Raw genomic sequence first — 22,936 nt, 5'->3', positions numbered from 1 at the left:
AAATCCTTCAAAGTATCTCTGGAGACAATTCCCAAAATGGGAAGTCAACTTTCCTGCAGTTCCATTCTCGTGGCGCTGGGGGGGGGGGGGGGGGGGGGGTTGAGTTCAGATTGAGTTTACACCCCTTCTCCACCATGTGCTTGAGGTATCTCCGGAGGCAATCCCCAAATAAGGGAGTCAACTTTCCTGCAGCTCCATTCGTGACTTTCCAGGAGAAGTCAGATTGAGTTGACACCTCTTCTCCGTGACGTTTGTTGGAACGCCTGGCTTGGCCTCACTGCCTGCTGGGCTTCTCCACGCCTGGCCTGGCCACTGTTTCTTGGCAATTCACCGGTTTCTGCCGCTCGCTGGTAAGATGCAGAGGAAGCCGCAGTGATGGAACTCGCTAATTCCCTTCGCAACATTGCTGGTGTGTCCAGCCCAGCGTTCACACATGTGGACATGGCTGACTGAGTCAGGGATGGAGGATCAGCAAGTTATTCTTCACTCGTTAAGCATGGAAGAGAACTAGCACTACATTGCTTTTTAAAACACCACTTCTAATATAAGGTGGTGTTATGAAACCATTTAATGTTACACGTGATTATCTGGAAGATGAGAGATTTGTTCAGTTGTAGTTTGCTGTCTGAAAGATCCCCTGGAAAAGAGGTGTCAAACATATGCCCAAGAGTCAACCAAAAGTGGGTTTTGCTGAACTATTTGCGATCAGACCTCACATGTTTAAGGCTCCCTCAAATTGATCTTGCAACTGTTAGGTTCCCAGCTTCAATGTAAGCAGAAAGTCACGTTAAGGCAGGTGGGGTATGCGTGTGGGTTTGGTTAATCGGCATGTAGACTCGCCCAGACATTCACGCAGGTCGGCACCACCGACCACACGATGGTCAGGTCAACACGTTGCCCTCTGCCGCTGGGACCCATTCCACTGGAGTGACCACGAGGGACAAGCCCGACCGGCTGGGTTGGCCCCGTGCGTGTGTTGCAACAACCAACCACGGAGTTCAAAGCAAATGCTCATTTTTGTTCCTGCTAACAATGTCCATGTTCAATGCGACAACCGGATGTCCGCGTTCAATGTGGCAATGTGGCAGCTGAGCATGGTCTTATTCGTGCTAATTATCTTTTCAATAAGAATTCAAAACAAGGCGTGGCTGGTACCAAGCATGAGGAGAAACACAAGCATCCTATTTTGAACAATGAAAATATATAACCGCAGAATCTGTCCCGCTGCGATGTTTGAAGAAGGACAAAGTGCTTTCTTTGATGCTGAAGTATTGCAGCTGCTCTCCGATGAAGGGTCTCTCAGTTCGTATATATCTTGCTGCCGCCTCCTGACTGTTGTGTTTCCTGCGCTGTGATGATTTGCCAGGACTTACTTTGAAACAAAAAATGATCTTGGGATCCAAGCGACATCCAAGCCGTTGCCCAGGCAACAGCGATACTTCAAAGGCCTTCAGTGTCAAATCATGCCAGTTCATAGTATTTTCCAGTTTTCGGATCAAAGTAACAATTCAAACACGGATCATATAACAAATCCAACACTTCATCCTGGTCGTCCATTACATTCGCCGCGTCATCTGTTAACCACAACGCAAAGGTTTCGTGAGGCATGTTTAATCTCTTATGTTCTTTATGTACAATAAGGTCATAAGGAATAGGAGCAGAATTAGGCCACTCGGCCCATCACGTCTACTCCGCCATTCCAATCATGGCTGATCTATCTCTCCCTCCTAACCCCATTCTCCTCCTGCCTTTTCCCCATAATAGACAATAGGTGCAGGAGGAGGCCATTCGGCCCTTCGAGCCAGCACCGCCATTCAATGTGATCATGGCTGATCATTCTCAATCAGTACCCCGTTCCTGCCTTCTCCCCATACCCCCTGACTCCGCTATCCTTAAGAGCTCTATCCAGCTCTCTCTAGAATGCATTCAGAGAATTGGCCTCCACCGCCTTCTGAGATTCACAACTCTCTGACTGAAAAAGTTTTTCCTCATCTCAGTTCTAAATGGCCTACCCCTTATTCTTAAACCGTGGCCCCTGGATCTGGACTCCCCCAACATCGGGAACATGTTTCCTGCCTCTAACGTGTCCAACCCCTTAATAATCTTATATGTTTCAATAAGATCCCCTCTCATCCTTCTAAATTCCAGTGTATACAAGCCTAGTCGCTCCAGTCTTTCAACATACGACAGTCCCGCCATTCTGGGAATTAACCTAATAAACCTACGCTGCACGCCCTCAATAGCACGAATATCCTTCTTCAAATTTGGAGACCAAAACTGCACACAGTACTCCAGGTGTGGTCTCACTAGGGCCCTGTACAACTGCAGAAGGACCTCTTTGCTCCTATACTCAACTCCTCTTGTTATGAAGGCCAACATTCCATTGGCTTTCTTCACTGCCTGCTGTACCTGCATGCTTCTTTTCAGTGACTGATGCACCAGGACACCCAGATCTCGTTGTACGTCCCCTTTTCCTAACTTGACACCATTCAGATAATAATCTGCCGTCCTATTCCTACCACCAAAGTGGATAACGTCACACTTATCCAAATTAAACTGCATCTGCCATGCATCCGCCCACTCACACAACCTGTCCAAGTCACCCTGCAACCTCATAGCATCTTCCTCACAGTTCGCACTGCCACCCAACATTGTGTCATCAGCAAATTTGCTAATGTTACTTTTAATCCCTTCATCCAAGTCATTAATGTATATTGTAAATAGCTGCGGTCCCAGCACCGAGCCTTGCGGTACCCCACTAGTCACTGCCTGCCATTCTGAAAGGGACCCATTTATCCCCACTCTTTGCTTTCTGACTGCCAACCAATTTTCTATCCATGTCAGTACCCTACCCCCAATACCATGTGCTCTAATTTTGCCCCACTAATCTCCTATGTGGGACCTTGTCGAAGGCTTTCTGAAAGTCAAGGTACACCACATCCACCGGCTCTCCCCAGTCAATTTTCCTAGTTACATCCTCAAAAAATTCCAGAAGATTAGTCAAGCATGATTTCCCCTTCGTAAATCCATGCTGACTCGGAACGATCCTGTTACTGCTATCCAAATGCTCCGCAATATCGTCTTTTATAATTGACTCCAGCATCTTCCCCACCACTGATGTCAGACTAATTGGTCTATAATTTCCTGTTTTCTCTCTCCCTCCTTTCTTAAAAAGTGGGACAACATTAGCTACCCTCCAATCCACAGGAACTGATCCTGAATCTATAGAACATTGGAAAATGATCACGAATGCGTCCATGATTTCTAGAGCCACCTCCTTAAGTACCCTGGGATGCAGACCATCAGGCCCTGGGGATTTATCAGCCTTCAGTCCCATCAGTCTACCCAACACCATTTCCTGCCTAATGTGAATTTCCTTCAGTTCCTCCGTCACCCTAGGATCTGCCACTAGAACATCTGGGAAATTGTTTGTATCTTCCTTGGTGAAGACAGATCCAAAGTACCGATTCAACTCGTCTGCCATTTCCTTGTTCCCCATAATAAATTCCCCTGCTTCTGTCTTCAAGGGACCCACATTTGCCTTGACTATTTTTTTCCTCTTCACATACCTAAAGAAGCTTTTACTATCCTCTTTTATATTATTGGCCAACTTACCTCATCTTTTCTCCCCGTATTGCCATTTTAGTTATCTTCTGTTGCTCTTTAAAAGAGTCCCAATCCTCTGGCTTCCCGCTCTTCTTTGCTATGTTATACTTCTTCTCTTTTATTTTTATGCTGTCCCTGACTTCCCTTGTCAGCCACGGGTGTCTCTTACTCCCTTTAGAATCTTTCCTCCTCTTTGGGAATGAATTGATCCTGCAACTTCTGCATTATTCCCAGGAATACCTGCCATTGCTGTTCCACCGTCTTCCCTGCTAGGGTCTCCTTCCAGTCAAATCTGGCCAGCTCCTGCCTCATGCCTCTGTAATCCCCTTTGCTATATCTAATACTGACACTTCCGATTTCCCCTTCTCCCTCTCAATTTGTAGATTAAAACTTATCATATTCATGTGTTCAGCTCTCTGCAGGCGATCAGCAATTTGATTCAACAACCTTATTCCCCAAATTCGTAGGATTATTCCTCCAAATCCACAGAGAAATATGGGCTGGTAAAATGATTGCAATCAGAAACAGATTTCAACTAATGATGATTGGGGATATTATACTTCATGCCATATGCAAGACATTGCACAGAGATGCAAGAAAACTCACCAGCAACTGAATGAAACTGAGGTCATTAGTAATAATTACAATAATTAGTCCATGCATCCTACGAACAATATATTCCTGAAACACTCGTGATTGTTAATACGTTATGAAATTATATATAAACTTTAAAACTGATGCAAGAAAAGTCAAAAAGTGGTGGAGTAACTCAGTGGTCAGGTAACATCTCTGGAGAACATGGATAGGCTACTCTATGTTTCGGGTTGAGACCCTTCTTCAGACTGATAGTAGAAGGGTCTCGACCCAAAACGTTGCCTGTCCACATTCTCCACAGATGCTGCCTGACTCGCTGAGTTACTCTAGCATTTTGTGACTTTTTGTTTGTAAAGCAAGCAGCATCTGCTGTTCTATAAAACTGATGATTTTTCTTTAGAAAAATATTTATTACTATCTTAACAATTCCTACATTTCCAATTTGAACAAATCATTGCATGATGATGGCAGGGTGTTGATTAGTCTGGTGTCAACGGGTGCAGGGAAAAAGGCAGGAGGATGCGTTTGAGAAAGATAGGTCAGCCATCATTCGAGCGGCACGGTGGCGCAGCGGTAGAGTTGCTGCCTTACAGCGAATGTAGCGCCGGAGACTCAGGTTCGATCCTGACTACGGGCGCCGTCTGTACGGAGTTTGTACGTTCTCCCCGTGACCTGCGTGGGTTTTCTCTGAGATCTTCGGTTTCCTCCCACACTCCAAAGACGTGCAGGTATGTAGGTTAATTGGCTGGGTGAAAAATGTAAAAACTGTCCCTAGTGTGTGTAGGATAGTGTTAATGTGCGGGGATCGCTGGGCGGCGCGGACCCGGTGGGCCAAAGGGCCTGTTTCCGCGCTGTATCTCTAAATCTGAATCTAAATCTAAAAAATCAATCAATGGCGGTCTTGATTCAAATGACATCATTCTGCTCCTATGACTTATGAACTTATGAAAATAAGACTGAGTTTCATTTAATTTGGAGATACAGTGCGGAAACAAGCCCTTCGGCACATGGCTTCTTTTAGGTGTTCCTGATAGGATGGTGATGAGCCTTGCCCTTGAACTGCTGTTGTCTTTACCTTAGTCTTTCTTCTACAATGATGGGGTGAGCATTAGCATTAGAACGAATCAGAGTTGCACAGGGATATGCAGGGAATGGAGGGGTATGGATCACGTGCAGGGAGAGGAGGTTTGTTTGTCTTGGCATTGTGTTGGGCATGGACATTGTGGGCTGTATTTACTTCCATTGTGGTAGTAAATGCAAACTGAAGGACAGAGATCTCAGAATTTCAAACCTATTATCACAATATTTTATACTTGAACCTTTTTTTGTGAAATTCTTCAAAGTTCCCGGTTTTCTTCTAAATAAAACTCTCAGAAAGCACGTGGTGTAAATCCTGTGTAACGTGTGTTGTGAAAGGCCTGGATAGAGAGGATGTGGAGAGGATGTGGGAGAGTCTCGGACCAGAGGGCACAGCCTCAGAATAAAAGGATGTACCTTTGGAATAGAGATGAAGAGGAATGCCTTTAACCGGAGGGTGGTGAATTGCCACAGATGGTGGTGGAGGCTAAGTCACTGGGCATTATTAAAGTGGAGGTAGACACAAAATGCTGGAGTAACTCAGCGGGTCAGGCAGCATCTCGGGAGAGAAGGTTTCGGGTCGAGACCCTTCTTCAGACTGAAGTGGAGATCGATAGGTTCTTGATTAGTAAGGATGTCAAAAAGTCACAGGGAGAAAAGCAGGAGACTGTTGTCGAGAGGGGAAATAATAGATCAGCCATGATTGAATGGCGGAACCGGCTCGATGGGCTGAATGGCCTAATTCTGCTCCTGTGTCTTATGGCCTAATCATCAGGGCCTAATGTAACGTGTTTAAAAATGATTGCTTGCATCTACACAGTCTGCAGTGGTTTATATAATTAACACCCATGCATTGGAAATTATTTTACATTCTGACATACTCTGGTCCATTGATGTATTGGCTTATAACCTTTCGTCCTATTAAATCATTGAACACAATAATGAAGACATTTTCATACTTGTTAAATCCTGACGAGCAGATGGTTGTCTTGGTGAAATTATATTTTTTTGATCTTTCATCTGTTCACTGGGCAGAATGATCGGTGGACTGAAAATATTACTCCAGTCACTGTAAAACACGAGGAGAAGGATTATTACAGAACAGAAGCTAAATGAAAGGTACTTGTAAACGACTAGTTTGGTTTACTTTAGAGACACAGAGTGGAAACAGGCCTTTCGGCCCACCGAGCCCGCGCTGAACACCGATCACCCTGCACACTAGCGATATACTACACACTAGGGACCATTTACAATTTACAGAAGTCAATGAACCTTAAAACCTGCACGTCTACATGTTGGGGGAGTCCAGAACCAGGGGCCACACAGTCTAAGACTAAAGGGGAGGCCATTTAAAACTGAGGTGAGAGTAAAACTTTTTCACCCAGAGACAATAATCAATAGGTGCAGGAGGAGGCTATTCGGCCATTCGAGCCAGCACCACCATTCAACGTGATCATGGCTGATCATTCTCAATCAGTACCCTGTTCCTGCCTTCTCCCCATACCCCCTGACTCCGCTATCCTTAAGAGCTTTATCTAGCTCTCTCTTGAATGCATTCAGAGAATTGGCCTCCACTGCCTTCTGAGGCAGAGAATTCCACAGATTTACAACTCTCGTTGTGAGTTGTGAAGAGAGTTGTGAATTTGTGGAATTCTCTGCCACAGAAGGCAGTGGAGGCCAGTTCACTGAATGAATTTAAAAGAGAGTTAGATAGAGCTCTAGGGGCTAGCAGAATCAAGGGGTATGGGGAGAAGGCAGGCACGGGTTACTGATTGTGCATGATTAGCCATGATCACAATGAATGGCGGTGCTGGCTCGAAGGGCCAAATGGCCTCCTCCTGCACCTATTTTCTATGTTTTCTTTGGTGTGGGAGCTGGACTCTAGAAGCAACTGAGGAGAGGAGAGGAGAGAAGAGTAGGGGAGAGGAGGAGAGGAGAGGGGAGGGGAGGGGAGGGGAGGGGAGGGGAGAGGAGAGGAGAGGAGCAGAGAGGAGGGAAGGGGAGGGGAGAGGAGAGGAGAGGAGAGGAGAGGAGAGGAGAGGAGAGGAGAGGAGAGGAGAGGAGAGGAGAGGAGAGGAGAGGAGGGGAGAGGAGGGGAGAGGAGGGGAGAGGAGGGGAGAGGAGAGGAGAGGAGAGGGAAGGAGAGTGGAGGAGAGGAGAGGAGGGGAGAGGAGGGGAGAGGACAGGAGAGGAGAGGAGAGGAGAGGGAAGGAGAGTGGAGGAGAGGAGAGGAGAGGAGAGGAGAAAGGGGAGGAGAGGAGAGGAGAGGAGAGGAGAGGAGAGGAGAGGAGAGGAGGGGAGGGGAGAGGAGAGGAGAGGAGGGGAGAGGAGAGGAGAGGAGAGGAGAGGAGAGGAGAGGAGAGGAGAGGAGAGGAGAGGAGAGGAGAGGAGAGGAGAGGAGAGGAGAGGAGAGGAGAGGAGAGGAGAGGAGAGGAGAGGAGGGGAGAGGAGGGGTGGGGAGAGGGAAGGAGAGGGAAGGAGGGGGATGAGAGGAGAGGAGAGGAGAGGAGAGGAGAGGAGAGGAGAGGAGAGGAGAGGAGAGGAGAGGAGAGGAGAGGAGAGGAGAGGAGAGGAGAGGAGAGGAGAGGAGAAGACAGGAGAAGACAGGAGAGGACAGGAGAGGAGAGGAGAGGGAAGGAGGGGGAGGAGAGGAGAGGAGAGGAGAAAGGGGAGGAGAGGAGAGGAGAGGAGAGGAGAGGAGAGGAGAGGAGAGGAGAGGAGAGGAGAGGAGAGGAGAGGAGAGGAGAGGAGAGGAGAGGAGAGGAGAGGAGAGGAGAGGAGAGGAGAGGAGAGGAGAGGAGAGGAGAGGAGAGGAGAGGAGAGGAGAGGAGAGGAGAGGAGAGGAGAGGAGAGGAGAGGAGAGGAGAGGAGAGGAGAGGAGAGTAGGGGAGAGGACAGGAGAGGAGAGGGACGGCGGTTGACGGGCCTATCTGGTCGAGACGTGCAGGTTTGTAGGATAATTAGCTTGGTGTATGTGTAAATTGTCCCTGGTGTGTGTAGGATAGTGTTAGTGTGCGGGGATCGCTGGTCGGCGCGGAATCGGTGGGCCTAATGGGCAGTTTCCTCCCTGTATCTCTAAACTAAACATATCCCATTCAACCATGTTAATTGTCCGTAGTAAAACAATAATTAATCACCCCTACATTACAGACTACAAGCTTCCTTAATAACCTAATTTCTGAATTTGAAAGTGGGAACATGTAAAACAGAGGCCATTTTTTTCTGTACGACTTTAAGCCTCAGCTGTGGGAGGTCAATCAGCCCACATGTTACATTAACCCAAGCTGAAATCCATTAAATATAAATCTGAAAGGTCCATTTGTGCCACAATATTATTAGGAAAACAACCATATGTAGAGAAAGTGACAGAAGAGTCAGTCAAGCTGTTGGACATTTCACTGTTTCTTTCTCCAAACTATTTCCTTTGTACAATTTATTAATACACCATTTCAGGTCTTGCTTTCGAGGCACCATTCATCTCCTGACTCGAGCTTGTTCGTGGGCGAGATTGGTACATATAGAGCAGAAGTTCACAAAAACAAACTCTTACGTCAGTAACCAATAAACTTTATGTATAGGAAGCAACTGCTTTACACTGAAGATGGACACAAAACGCTGGAGTAACTCAGCGGGTCAGGCAGCATCTCTGGAGAACATGGATAGGTGACGTTTCACAGAGTGCTGAAGTAACTCAGCGGGTCAGGCAGCATCTCTGGAGAACGTGGACAGGTGACGTTTCACAGAGTGCTGGAGTAACTCAGCGGGTCAGGCAGCATCTGTGGAGAGCGTGGATAGGTGACGTTTCACAGAGTGCTGGAGTAACTTAGCGGGTCAGGCAGCATCTGTGGAGAGCGTGGACAGGTGACGTTTCACAGAGTGCTGGAGTAACTCAGCGGGTCAGGCAGCATCTGTGGAGAGCATGGATAGGTGACGTTTCACAGAGTGCTGGAGTAACTTAGCGGGTCAGGCAGCATCTGTGGAGAGCGTGGATAGGTGACGTTTCACAGAGTGCTGGAGTAACTCAGCGGGTCAGGCAGCATCTGTGGAGAACGTGGACAGGTGACGTTTCAGAGTGCTGGAGTAACTCAGCGGGTCAGGCAGCATCTGTGGAGAACATGGACAGGTGACGTTTCAGAGTGCTGGAGTAACTCAGCGGGTCGGGCAGCATCTCTGAAGGAAAGGAAGAGGTGACGTTTCTGGTCTAAAGAAGGGTCTCGACCTGAAATGTCGCCTTTTCCTTTCCTCCTAAGATGCTGCCTATTAAACGTTACTTGGTTTGTGTCTGATGACTGTGGTTCATCAGTAAGGCATGCTGTATGTAGAAAATCACCTCTAACCAAACACTAGCAGCAGATGAGGACACAAAATACTGGAGTACCTGAGAGTGTTGGAAGAATTTTTGCACAGTTCTTGTTTTGTATATATTTTTTATTCTGAATAAAGCTTATTTTGGTCATTTTTTAAAAGTGCCTTTTAAATGTTGTTGTCGTACCTGCCTGAACTGCCTTCTCTAAATATACCCACCTCCCTCTGATTAGTCTAGTTTGGAGATACAGCGTGGAAACAGGCCCTTCGGCCCACTGAGTCCACACTGCCCAGCAGATCCCTGCACACTATCACTACCCTACACACACTAGGGACAATCTACCATTTCTCCAAAGCCAATTTGCCTACATCTTTGGAGTGTGGGAGGAAACCGGAGCACCTGGAGAAAACCCACGCGTCAGGCAGCATCTCTGGAGAACATGGATAGGTGACGTTTCGGGTCGAGACCCTTCTTCAGACTGATGTCAGGGGGGACAAAGAAAGGATATAGGTGGAGACAGGAAGACAATGGGAGAACTGGGAATGGGGAGGGGAAGAGAGGGACAGAAGAACTATCTAAAGTTATGTTATATTCCTCAAGTTATGTCTACTTTGAAGAAGTTCTCTTCCTCTCTTCGACGTGAGTTTAGCAACATGCTCTCTGCCTGCTCCCCCTCTGTGATTCCTCCTGCCTTCCTCTCTTCCCTCCCCCTCCCTCCCCCTTCCCAGTTCTCCCATTGTCTTCCTCTCTCCACCTATATCCTTTCTTTGTACCGCCCCCACCCTGACATCAGTCTGAAGAAGGGTCTCGACCCGAAACGTCACCCATTCCTTCTCTCCTGAGATGCTGCCTGACCCGCTGAGTTACTCCAGCATTTTGTGAATAAATACCTTCGATTTGTACCAGCCTCTGCAGTTATTTCCCTAGACAGATCTTCTTTGTTGCTACTCCACCACATGGGTCTAAAGGTGAAGGTGTACTTAACACGGGTTTATCCAAGGAATTTCAATGTTATACATTGTAATTCAGATGAGAGCCGTGTTTATATAATGAAATCTGACCTTCATCCAAACGCTCGACACATTCTGAGCTTCCCCCTGCTGCTGAAGTCTTTTACACTTTGCGCAGGATGCAGTAAGCGCATAAATGTAATGCCTGGGATGCAGGACCACTCATTTAATCGAGAGATTGATCGGTGTCTGTGATATTAGCTGTGCTTTCATGGCAGGCACTCCTACCTCTCAGCCAGAAGGTTGTGTGTTCAATTCTCACTCCAGACATTTGAGCACAAGCATCTTGGCTGCTAAACGCAAAGTGCTGGAGGAACTCAGTGGGTCAGGCATAGGGGTGCCAACCTCCTCACTCCCAAATATGGAACGTCACCACCCCGCACCCCACGTGACCTCACCCAGCCAGCAGCCACGTGCTCCCGCTCCACCAATGGCGTCACCGCTCCACGCCCCGCGCCCCACGTGACCTCACCCAGCCAGCACCCACGTGCTCCCGCTCCACCAATGGTGTCACCGCTCCACGCCCCACGTGCCCCCTCCCAGCCAGCGGCCAGGTGTTCCTGCTCCACCAATGGCGTCACCGCTCCACGCCCCACGCCCCACGTGACCTTACCCAGCCAGCGGCCAGGTGCTCCCGCTCCACCAATGGCGGCCGCCCGGGCCGGGAGGCGGGTTGCTAAGCAACCTCCGTTAGGCGGCGCCCGGGCCTCCGGACCTACACTGTCCGCACCTACACTGTCCGCACCTACACTGTCCGGGCCTACACTGTCCGCACCTACACTGTCCGGGCCTACACTGTCCGCACCTACACTGTCCGGGCCTACACTGTCCGCACCTACACTGTCCGCACCTACACTGTCCGGGCCTACACTGTCCGCACCTACACTGTCCGCACCTACACTGTCCGGGCCTACACTGTCCGCACCTACACTGTCCGCACCTACACTGTCCGCACCTACACTGTCCGGGCCTACACTGTCCGCACCTACACTGTCCGCACCTACACTGTCCGCACCTACACTGTCCGGGCCTACACTGTCCGCACCTACACTGTCCGCACCTACACTGTCCGGGCCTACACTGTCCGCACCTACACTGTCCGCACCTACACTGTCCGCACCTACACTGTCCGGGCCTACACTGTCCGGGCCTAGACTGTCCGGGCCTACACTGTCCGCGCCTACACTGTCCGGGCCTACACTGTCCGGGCCTACACTCTCCGGGCCTACAGTGCCCGCACCTACACTGTCCGCACCTACACTGTCCGCACCTACAGCATCTGGGCCTATAGCGCGCCCTGGGCCTAATACGGGACAAGGGCGGTCCCATACGGGACAAACCAATTTAGTCCAAATTACGGGATGTCCCGGCTAATACGAGGCAGTTGCCAACCCTAGTCAGGCAGCATCTGGGGAGGGAATGGACTGCTGGGAGATGCTATCTCTTTGTTCTCCAATATCACATTATCCTGTTTCTTACTGTAAGCAGATTTATTTGTCTGCATCTGTCTCAGCAGGTCAGGCAGCATCTGAGGAAGGAATAAGTTCATAAGTGATAGCAGCAGAATTAGGCCATTCGGCCCATCAAGTCTACGACACCATTCAATCATGGCTGATCTATCTTTCCCTCTCAACCCCATTGTCCTGCCTTCTCCCCATAACCCCTGACACCGATACTAATCAAGAATCATTTCGCTGATAGGGCGGTCACGGTGGCACAGCGGTAGACTTGCCATCTTACCGCGCCGGAGACCCGGGTTCCATCCCGACTGCGCGTGCCGTCTGTACGGAGTTTGTACGTTCTCCCCGTGACCGCGTGGATTTTCGCTGAGATCTTCGGTTTCCACCCACACTCCAAAGAAGTACAGGTTTGTAGCTTAATTGGTTTGGTAAAATGTAAAAAAATGTCCCTATTGTTTATAGGATAGTGTTAATGCGCGGGGATCGCTGGTCGGCGCGGACCCGGTGGGCCGAAGGGCCTGTTTCTGCTTTGTATCTCTAAACTAAACTAAACTAAACTAAACAATTCAGAACAATGAGAAAATGCTAAATGTCTTAAGCAAGAAAGATAAAAATATTTTGTACAACCTAGCTTTAAGGTGAGAGGGGCAAAGTTTAAAGGAGATGTGTGATGCGGGTTTTATTTATAGAGGGTGGAATGTACCTGGAATGTACTGCAGGGGTGGTGGTTGAAGTATATCATATCATATCATATCATATATATACAGCCGGAAACAGGCCTTTTCGGCCCACCAAGTCCGTGCCGCCCAGCGATCCCCGTACATTAACACTATCCTACACCCACTAGGGACAATTTTTACATTTACCCAGCCAATTAACCTACATACCTGTACGTCTTTGGAGTACATATAATAGTGGCATTTAAAACTCTTTTGGATGGATGTGTAGATAGGCAGGGAATGTAGGGATATGGGTTCACACAGAGGGTGGTGGGTATATGGAACAAGCTGCCAGAGGAGGTAGTTGGGGCTGGGTCTATCCTAAAGTTTAAGAAACTGTTAGACAGGTACATGGACAGGACAGGTTTAGAGGGATATGGACCAAACGCAGGCAGGTGGGACTAGTGTAGATGGGACATGTTGGCCGGCGCGGGCAAGTTGGGCTGAAGGGCCTACTTCCACACTGTATCACTCTATGACTCCAGTTGAGGATGGACACCAGAACTGTCTCATACCCATCTCAAGGGAAAGGGGAGAACACTCAACCAAAATGGGAAAATTTGAAAATATCAAAAAGTATCTTACTCTCAAAATATTCCCCAAACTCCGAAGCACCGGACAGAAAGCACGAATGAAATAAAGCATCTGAGACTGATCACACAAATCTTCAGTGCCCAACATCTTAGCGAAAATGATAAAAATTAAAATGCCCAGGAGAAATCTTCTTTTGAAGTAGCTTCTACTAAACTGATAACAGCGATTCTACACACATCAGTAAGTCATTCCTTTGGTCCTATTTAATTTATCTTTGACAGAGTGTTCTTTGAACAACTCAAAAACGAGGATCTAAATTGTTTGTGACATCATTGTATTCTTTTGAATTCCTGACAAAAGACATTACGGCAGCTTTAAACATTAAGAACTATTGATTTTATACGTAGTCTGTTTAAATCACCTCTTGTGCTACAACCTTAAAGGCGATATATGCCGCAGTAATTTGCTCAGTTTCATCATTTACAAATGTATGATTATTATGCCAACATTTCTTTGTGCAAAACTGCAAAGTATTCTTCATAAACATGTTTACAATTTTTTTTACATGTCATTCAGTTTAGTTTAGTTTAGAGATACAGCGCGGAAACAGGCCCTTCGGCCCACTGGGTCCGTGCCAACCAGCGATCCCCGCACATTAACACTATCCTACACACACTAGGAACAATTTTTACATTCGTACCAAGCCAATTAACCTACAAACCTGCACGTCTTTGGAGTGTGGGAGGAAACCGAAGATCCCGGAGAAAACCCACGCAGGTCACGGGGAGAACGTACAAACTCCGTACAGACCCGTAGTCGGGATGGAACCCGGGTCTCTAGTGCTGTGAGGCAGCAACTCTACCTCTGCGCCTGATGTAATAGACAGGGGAAGATGTCACTTTTTTTTGTTGGGCAGGAACCAAGGAAATATATTAATCTCGCATTTTTGTTTGTCATGGCAGTTTAAGGTGGGTCTAATTTTGACACAGCAGTAACATCTAGTTTGACCTTTCATTTAATGCAGTGTAACGAGCAGGTCTGGCCCTTACAATTACTGCTGCCTGCCTCTCTTTTAACATCCTCCTAACACTTACCCTAGGTACCGATGTGTCAGTAGCTTTTCTTCACATTCCACTTTTTTATCTATATGTTTTCTTTCACCCAAATAAGGCGCGAGGGGCAGCACGGTGGCGCAGCGGTAGAGTTGCTGCCTCACAGCGCCAGAGTCCCAGGTTCCATCCTGACTACGGGTGCTGTCTGTACGGAGTTTGTACGTTCTCCCCGTGACCTGCGTGGGGTTTTTTTCCGGGTGCTACGGTTTCCTCCCCACCCTCCAAAGACGTGCAGGTTTGTAGGTTAATTAGCTTCGGTGAGTTGTAAAATACTCCCTTGTGTGTAGGATAGTGCTAGTGTACGAGGTAGCCACTGGTCGGCGCGGACCCGGTGGGCCGAGGAGCCTGTTTCCGTGCTGTATCTCTAAAAATCTAAAAATAAGTCAAGTCCTTTACAAGTCCGAGTTCAATACAAATGTACACCCTCATAGGAAAATCAGAAACAGACTGATGGGAGGGTAGTGGAGTCATAGAGTGATACAGTGTGGAAACAGGCCCTTCGGCCCAACTCGCCCACACCGGCCAGCAATGTCCCAGCTACACTAGTCCCACGTGCCTGCGCTTAGTCCACAACCCTCCAAACCTGTCCTATCCATGTACCTGTCCAACTGTTTCTTAAATGATGGGATAGTCCCAGCCTCAACTACCTCCACTGGCAGCTTGTTCCATACACCAAAGGGACGACGGTGAGTAAGGTGGCCCTAAAATTGATGCACTATCGTGTGGTTTAGGAACAAACAAATAAACAAACAAACAAGAGTTTTAGTATATAGATGTCCCAGATAAAACAATGAAATTCTTACTTGCTACAGCACCAGAATATGTAAAGACAGTACACTGTAAATAACAATAAAAATAATAATAATAATAATAATGGTCTATTGTAGTTCAGAGCTTATTGGAGGTTGTAGTGTTTAATAGCCTGATGGCCATAGGGAAGAAGCTGTTGCTGAACCTGGATGTTGCAGTTTTCAGGCTCCTGTACCTTCTTCCCGATGGCAGGCGTGAAATGAGTGTGTGGCCAGGGTGGTGTGGGTCTCTGATGATGCTGGCTGCCTTTTCGAGGCAGCGACTCCAATAAATCCCTTCAATGGTGGGGGGCTTATCCAGGCTATGAGGAGAAACAGGCCACTCAGGTCCTGCAGGAGATGCTCTTTGGATTCCTAGACCACACCATGGAGATCCAACCTCCCCCCCCCCCTCCCCTCCCCCCTGTATCTCGATTTCTTCTACCATGTAGAGCGTGGGTAGCGGTAGAGGCAGGAAACATGTTCCCAATGTTGGGGGAGTCCAGAACCAGGGGCCACACTTTAAGAATAAGGGGTAGGCTATTTAGAACTGAGATGAGGAAAAAACTTTTTCAGTCAGAGAGTTGTGAATCTGTGGGATTCTCTGCCTCAGAGGGCAGTGGAGGCCAATTCTCTGAATGCATTCAAGAGAGAGCTAGATAGAGCTCTTAAGGATAGCGGAGTCAGGGGGTATGGGGAGAAGGCAGGAACGGGGTACTGATTGTGGATGTTCAGCCGTGATCACATTGAATGGCGGTGCTGGCCCGAAAAAGGCCGAATGGCCTCCTCCTGCACCTATTGTCTATTGTCTACTCATTGCAGCTTTATTAGGCTTGGGGATGGTTAGGATCAGCCTTGAGGCAGCAGCTGGTGCGAGGATAAAGACGTTCTGGACACCGAATGCAAGAAGAAGGCTCCCGACCTGAAACCTCACCTGTCCATTCCCCCCACAGAGGCTGCCTGGCCCACTGAGTTACTCCAGCAGTTTATGTTCTGCTCAAGTACGCTGTCCCATGTGGAGAATGTGGAGCTTTGAGGTTTTCATGAACCAGTCGGCGAAACTCTTGCTACCGACATATTTGGATCGGAGTTTGTGAATTCAAAGCTAATAATAGAAACAGTGATTCCACATTGCAAGTTCACACGTTATGGGAGTAGAATTAGGCCATTCGGCCCATCGAGTCCAACTCCGCCATTCAATCATGGCTGATCTCTGCCTCCTGATCCCATTTTCCTGCCTTTTCCCCATAACCCTTGACACCCGTTCCAATCAAGAACTTGTCTATCTCTGCCTTTAAACTATCCACTGACTTGGCCTCCACAGCCCTCTGCGGCAATGAGTTCCACAGATTAACTACCCTCTGACTAAAGAGGTTCCTCCTCACCTCCTTCCTAAAAGAGCGCCCTTTAATTCTGAGGCTCTGACCCTTTAATTCTGAGGCTCTGACCCTTTAATTCTGAGGCTATGACCCTTTAATTCTGAGGCTATGACCCTTTAATTCTGAGGCTATGACCCTTTAATTCTGAGGGCATGGTACAATACAGCAGGCCTACAAAAATTCTGATCCATATTTCTCCCTTATTTCTTCAAACTCTTCTCTAAAGGCTAAGGAAATGTTGTTCCGTTTCTCTTGCTACACCACACTCAATCACAGATAGCCCCAGGATACTTGATTCAAATAGCATCCCATATAGATGATGCCTACTTAATTTATTTGCTTGGATCTGCAGATGTGACACCATGGGCCCATTACTGCAATTTTCTTTCTGCTGAAGCTATCATTATATTTTAACATTACCCTCAGCATAATTTTCTTGTATAATTTGATTGATTGCAATCCATTTTCCATTTGCAATGCAGCAGAACAGGCAAGCAACGTCCTCACGAGCTGCATGAACTTTGGAGGAGTTTTGAGAGGGCAGAACTTCAGATGCCAAGTGCTTCCAGGTACAGTGAAAAGCTTTAGTTGCGTGCTAACCAGTCAGCAGGAAGAGAGTACATCACTACAACCGAGCTGTCCACAGGGTACAGATACACGAAATAGGGAATAGTGTGAATAACGGTTAGTGCAAGGTAAAGCCTGATCAAAGATAGTCCGAGGGTCTCCAATGAGTAGGGTTGCCAACTTCCTCACTCCCAAATAAGGGACAAAGGGTGACGTCACCGCCCCGCGCCCCACGTGACCTCACCCAGCCAGCGGTCACGTGCTCCCGCTCCACCAATGGCAGCCGCCCGGTCCGGGAGGCGGGTTGCTACGCAACCTCCGTTAGGTGGCGCCCGGGCCTACACTGTCCGGGATTACAGCGGCCCCCGGGGGTTGGACACGTTAGAGGCAGGAAACATGTTCCCAATGTTGGGGGAGTCCAGAACAAGTGGCCACAGTTTAAGAATAAGGGGTAGGCCATTTAGAACTGAGATGAGGAAAAACTTTTTCAGCCAGAGAGTTGTGAATCTGTGGAATTCTCTGCCTCAGAAGGCAGTGGAGGCCAATTCTCTGAATGCATTCAAGAGAGAGCTAGATAGAGCTCTTAAGGATAGTGGATTCAGGGGGTATGGGGAGAAGGCAGGAACGGGGTACTGATTGAGAATGATCAGCCATGATCACATTGAATGGCGGTGCTGGCTCGAAGGGCTGAATGGCCTCCTCCTGCACCTATTGTCTATTATCTATTGCTAAAGTGTCCAGGTCTACAGTATCCGGGCATACAGTGCCGTCCGAGTTTAATACAGGATGTCCTGGCTAATACGGGACAGTTGGCAACCCTACCAATGAGGTGGATAGTTGTCGTTTACCATATTGAAACTCACCCAAAAGATGGCTCACACCAGCAATCATATCTCACAAATGATTCCCAATACTTAGAACACAGCACAGGAAAAGGCCCTTCAGACCACAATGTCTGTGCCGAACACGATACCAAGTTAAATGAATCTCCTCTGCCTGCATGTGATCCATATCCCGCCATTCCTTACATCTTCATGTGCCCCCAGTTACAGTTTAGTTTATTGTCGCGTGTACCGAGGTACAGTGAAAAGCTTTTGTTGCGTGCTATTCAGTCAGTGGAAAGACAACACATGATTACAATCGAGCCGTTTACAGTGTGTAGAAACATGATAAGGGAAGTAGGAAAAAAACTGCAGATGATGGTTTAAATCAAAGGTAGAGACAAAGTGCTGGAGTAACTCAGCGGGACAGGCAGCATCTCTGGAGAGAAGGAATGGGTGACGTTTCGGGTCGAGACCCTTCTTCACACTAAAGGGTATTCCGTCATGATAAGGGAATAACGCTTAGTGCAAGATAAAGCCAGTAAAGTCTGATCAGGGATAGTGCGAGGGTCACCAATGAGGTAGATAGTAGTTCAGCACTGCTCTCTGGTTGTGGTAGGATGGTTCAGTTCCGTGATAATTTGATAAACTGAATCTGAAGGTGTGCGTTTTCATACTTCTATACCTTTTGCCGGATGGGAGGCGATGCCACCACCACCACCCCTGGCAGTTTGTCCCAGGCACGCACCACCCTCCCTGCAAAAAAACGTGCACCGCACATCTCCTTTAAACTTTGCCCCTCTTACGTTAAACACCGGGCGGCACGGTGGCGCAGCGGTAGAGTTGCTGCCTTACAGCGAATGCAGCGCCGGAGACCCGGGTTCCATCCCGACTGCGGGTGCTGTCTGTACGGAGTTTGTACGTTCTCCCTGTGACCTGCGTGGGTTTTCTCAGAGATCTTCGGTTTCCTCCCACACTCTAAACACGTATACGTTTGTAGACAATAGACAATAGGTGCAGGAGGAGGCCATTCGGCCCTTCGAGCCAGCACCGCCATTCAATGTGATCATGGCTGATCATTCTCAATCAGTACCCTGTTCCTGCCTTCTCCCCATACCCCCTGACTCCGCTATCCTTAAGAGCTCTATCTAGCTCTCTCGAATGCATTCAGAGAATTGGCCTCCACTGCCTTCTGAGGCAGAGAATTCCACAGATTCACAACTCTCTGACTGAAAAAGTTTTTCCTCATCTCAGTTCTAAATGGCCTACTCCTTATTCTTAAACTGTGGCCTCTTGTTCTGGTTAATTGGCTTGGTGTATGTGTAAATTGTCCCTAGTGTGTGTAGGATAGTGTTAGTGTGCGGGGATTCCTGGTCGGTGCGGACTCGGTGGGCCGAAGGGCCTGTTTCCGCGCTGTATCTCTAAAACTAAAAACTATGTCCTCCAGTCTTTGATATTTCCATGTTGGGAAAAAGATTCTGACCGGCTAACCTATCTAAGGCCCTCATAATTCTATCAGGTCTCCACTCAAGCATTGGCATTCCAGAGAAAACATTCCAAATTTGTCCAACCTCTCCTTGTAGCTCAACTTGTTTTAGGATTGCATCTGCTCACGTTGTCGACATGCCCGTGGTGAGCCCTGTCAACTGACCTCAGTCAGGCGAACGACAACAGTGGCAGCAGAAGCAGAAGCAGCTTCATAACTTCTGCTGCCTCAAACGCAAGAAGAAGATCCGTATAAAAAAAGTAACAAAGTTTGCATATTGACCTTGAAGTCCTTGAAAAGGCAATCCTTAACCAATTAGTGCCCTACCTGCACCAAAACACCATCCTGGAAAGTTTCCAGTCAGGTTTCAGAGCCCACCACAGCACAGAGTCTGCCTTGTTGAAGGTACACAACGACCTGCTTCTCGCCATCGACACCGGCGACTGCAATCCTGCTCCTTCTCGACCTCAGCGCAGCATTCGATACAGTGGACCACACCATCCTTATTTACCGTCTCCGGTACGCGGTTGGCATTGATGGCACTGCCCTGAGCTGGTTCGCTTCGTACCTCAAAGATAGGAATTTCGCCATCAACATAGGCAGTTATTCCTCTGCTCCAGCTAGCCTCTCCTGCGGAGTTCCACAAGGCTCCATCCTAGGCCCCATTCTCTTCTCTCTATACATGCTCCCCCTTGGCCAAATCATTCAAAGGCACGGCATTTCTTTCCACTGCTATGCCGATGACACTCAGCTTTACCTCCCCCTGAAACCCAACAACCAGTCAAATTTAAACAGCCTCTCACACTGCCTTGAGGACATAAAATGTTGGATGGCACAGAACTTCCTCCAATTAAATGAGAGCAAGTCTGAGGTCATCCTATTCGGCCCCCCCGACTCCATCAAATTGATAACAGGCAGTCTTGGAAGCCTATCCTGCCTAGTCAAACCGCATGTCAAAAACCTCGGCATGATATTTGACTCTGCATTAAAATTTGATAAGCAAGTCAACGCTGTGGTAAAAGCCAGCTTCTTCCAACTTCGAACCATAGCTAAAATCAAACCTTTCCTCAAATTCGACGACACAGAAAAAATCATTCACGCTTTCATTTCCTCCCGCCTAGACTACTGCAACTCCCTATACACTGGGATCAGCCAATCTTCCCTGTCCCGCCTGCAACTGGTCCAAAACGCCGCAGCGAGACTCCTGACGGGTACCCGTAAAAGGGACCACATCACCCCGATTCTGGCCTCTCTCCACTGGCTCCCTGTACGGTACAGAATCAACTTCAAGCTCCTCCTATTCACGTATAAAGCCCTAAATGGACACTCCCCCCCCTACATCAAAAATCTTCTAACCCCCCTCTCTAACTCCAGGTCCCTCAGATCGGCCGACTTGGGGCTATTCACTATCCCACGGTCTAGGCTTAAACTCAGGGGTGACCGCGCTTTTGCGGTTGCAGCTCCTAGACTGTGGAACAGCATCCCTCTCCCGATCAGAACTGCCCCCTCCATCGACTCCTTTAAGTCCAGGCTCAAAACATATTTCTACTCCCTAGCGTTTGAGGCTCATTGAGGAGGCGCTGTGAACTGTTTGCGTGCTACTGTATGTTTTCATTTTTTTTTTTCTATTGGAACCTAATCAAATGTACAGCACTTTGGTCAACGTGGGTTGTTTTTAAATGTGCTATACAAATAAAATTGACTTGACTTGACTTGACTTGACATTAATTTCAAGAGAATCTGGTGGCTTCTGATTTGAACCATGCAAATCTAAACATTTGCTTGGTTAAATTAACCACAGGAAATTTCAAGGAAATAACTTATTTAGATTTTTTTTTAGATTTAAAGATACAGCGCGGAAACAGGCCCTTCGGCCCACCGAGTCCGCGCCGCCCAGCGATCCCCGCACACTAACACTATCCTACACACACTAGGGACAATTTTCACATTTGCCCAGCCAATTAACCTACAAACCTGCACATCTTTGGAGTGTGGGAGGAAACCGAAGATCTCGGAGAAAACCCACGCAGGTCACGGGGAGAACGTACAAACTCCGTACAGACGGCGCCCGTGATCGGGATCCAACCCGGGTCTCCGGTGCTGCATTCGATGTAAGGCAGCAACTCTACCGCTGCGCCACCGTGACCGCCTTCATATGAAGGAAAGCATAAACATAATGATAGCACTCAGAAGAAAGAAGTGTTTGACTGCAGTTATCTAATTAAATCTGTCGTTCGTTACTCTGGAAATGGAGTTTTCAAATCTAGCATGACAATGATGGAAAAACGCGATGTGTTGTGGCTTTCTGAACTGCCTGGGTTCTTCCATCACAATGATGGAACTACAAATTAGTGATAAAACATGTATTTTCAGACTTAGCTGTTTATGTTAAATAATGGAAACTTCAGAACAATTCCCAGTCAATGAAAGCAGATGCTGGTTTACACAAAAAAGACAACGTGCTGGAGTAACTCAGCTGGTCAGGCAACCACTCTGGAGAACATGGACAGGCGATGTTTCGGAGAGCTGGGGATGGGAGGAAGCCTGGCAAGTGATAGGTGGATCCAGGTGAGATGGATACAGGTGAGGTGGATACAGGTGAGGTGGGTCCAGGTGAGGTGGATACAGGTGAGGTGGATACAGGTGAGGTGGATACAGGTGAGGTGGATCCAGGTGAGGTGGATCCAGGTGAGGTGGATCCAGGTGAGGTGGATATAGGTGAGGTGGATACAGGTGAGGTGGATACAGGTGAGGTGGATCCAGGTGAGGTGGATACAGGTGAGGTGGATACAGGTGTGGGGGATCTTGGATCGGCAGTTGGTCGGACAAAGGCAAGAGGTGAAAAGACAAAATTCATGGGATAAGGGAATAAGGATCGAGGAAGGAACATATGTGGAAGGGGATGGAGAAGAAAGGGGAATGGGGACGCACAGGGAAGAGAGGAGGAAAGTGGATGTGGGTGGGGGTCGGGGAAGGGGATGAGGTGTTTGTAGGATAGTTACCAAAAATTGGAGAATTCAATGTCTGAAGAAGGGTCTCGACCCGAAACGTCACCCATTTCTTCTCTCCCGAGATGCTGCCTGACCCGCTGAGTTACTCCAGCATTTTGTGCCACCTTCAACATTCATACCGTTGAGCTATAAGCTACCGATGTGGAATTAGTGGTGCTGTTCCTCCAGCTTTGTTTTCAGGGGCGAGGGCAATAATCGCTAACCTTTCCATAGGAAGGTTATCGTTCAGTTGTTATTGTTGCAGAAGAGGGATTCACTAGGATGTCACCTGGGAGTGGGTTAGAGTTGTAGGGGGAGGTTGGATAGGCTGGGACTCCTCTCTTTGGAGCACACGGAAACCTTTCGGCCTAACTTGCCCATGCCAACTAAGATGCCCCATCTATGCTAATACAACCTGCCCATATTTGGTCCACATCCCCTTAAACTCTTCCTATCATCTACCTGTCCAAATGTCTTTAAAATGTTG

At 48.1% G+C, this 22,936-nt stretch overlaps 1 protein-coding gene across 1 annotated transcript in view; it reads right to left on the bottom strand.

Moving 5' to 3' along the window:
* Positions 1-668: 668 nt before the first annotated feature.
* Positions 669-22,936, bottom strand: part of cfap20dc (CFAP20 domain containing) — a 184,807-nt gene continuing 162,539 nt past the window's right edge. Inside the window, exons 16-17 of the mRNA XM_078413761.1 lie at positions 6,237-6,346; positions 669-1,574 (exon numbers count right to left, since the gene is read on the bottom strand). Of these exons, the coding sequence (XP_078269887.1) occupies positions 1,462-1,574; positions 6,237-6,346 (223 nt within the window). The 3' untranslated portion in view covers positions 669-1,461. The remainder of the gene's footprint in view (positions 1,575-6,236; positions 6,347-22,936) is intronic.

This window comes from Rhinoraja longicauda, chromosome 17, assembly GCF_053455715.1.
Source record: "Rhinoraja longicauda isolate Sanriku21f chromosome 17, sRhiLon1.1, whole genome shotgun sequence".
NCBI classification, from domain to species: Eukaryota; Metazoa; Chordata; class Chondrichthyes; order Rajiformes; family Arhynchobatidae; genus Rhinoraja; species Rhinoraja longicauda.
Note: the sequence above shows the minus strand (reverse complement) of the source record. Positions and strands in the feature narration are given on the sequence as shown.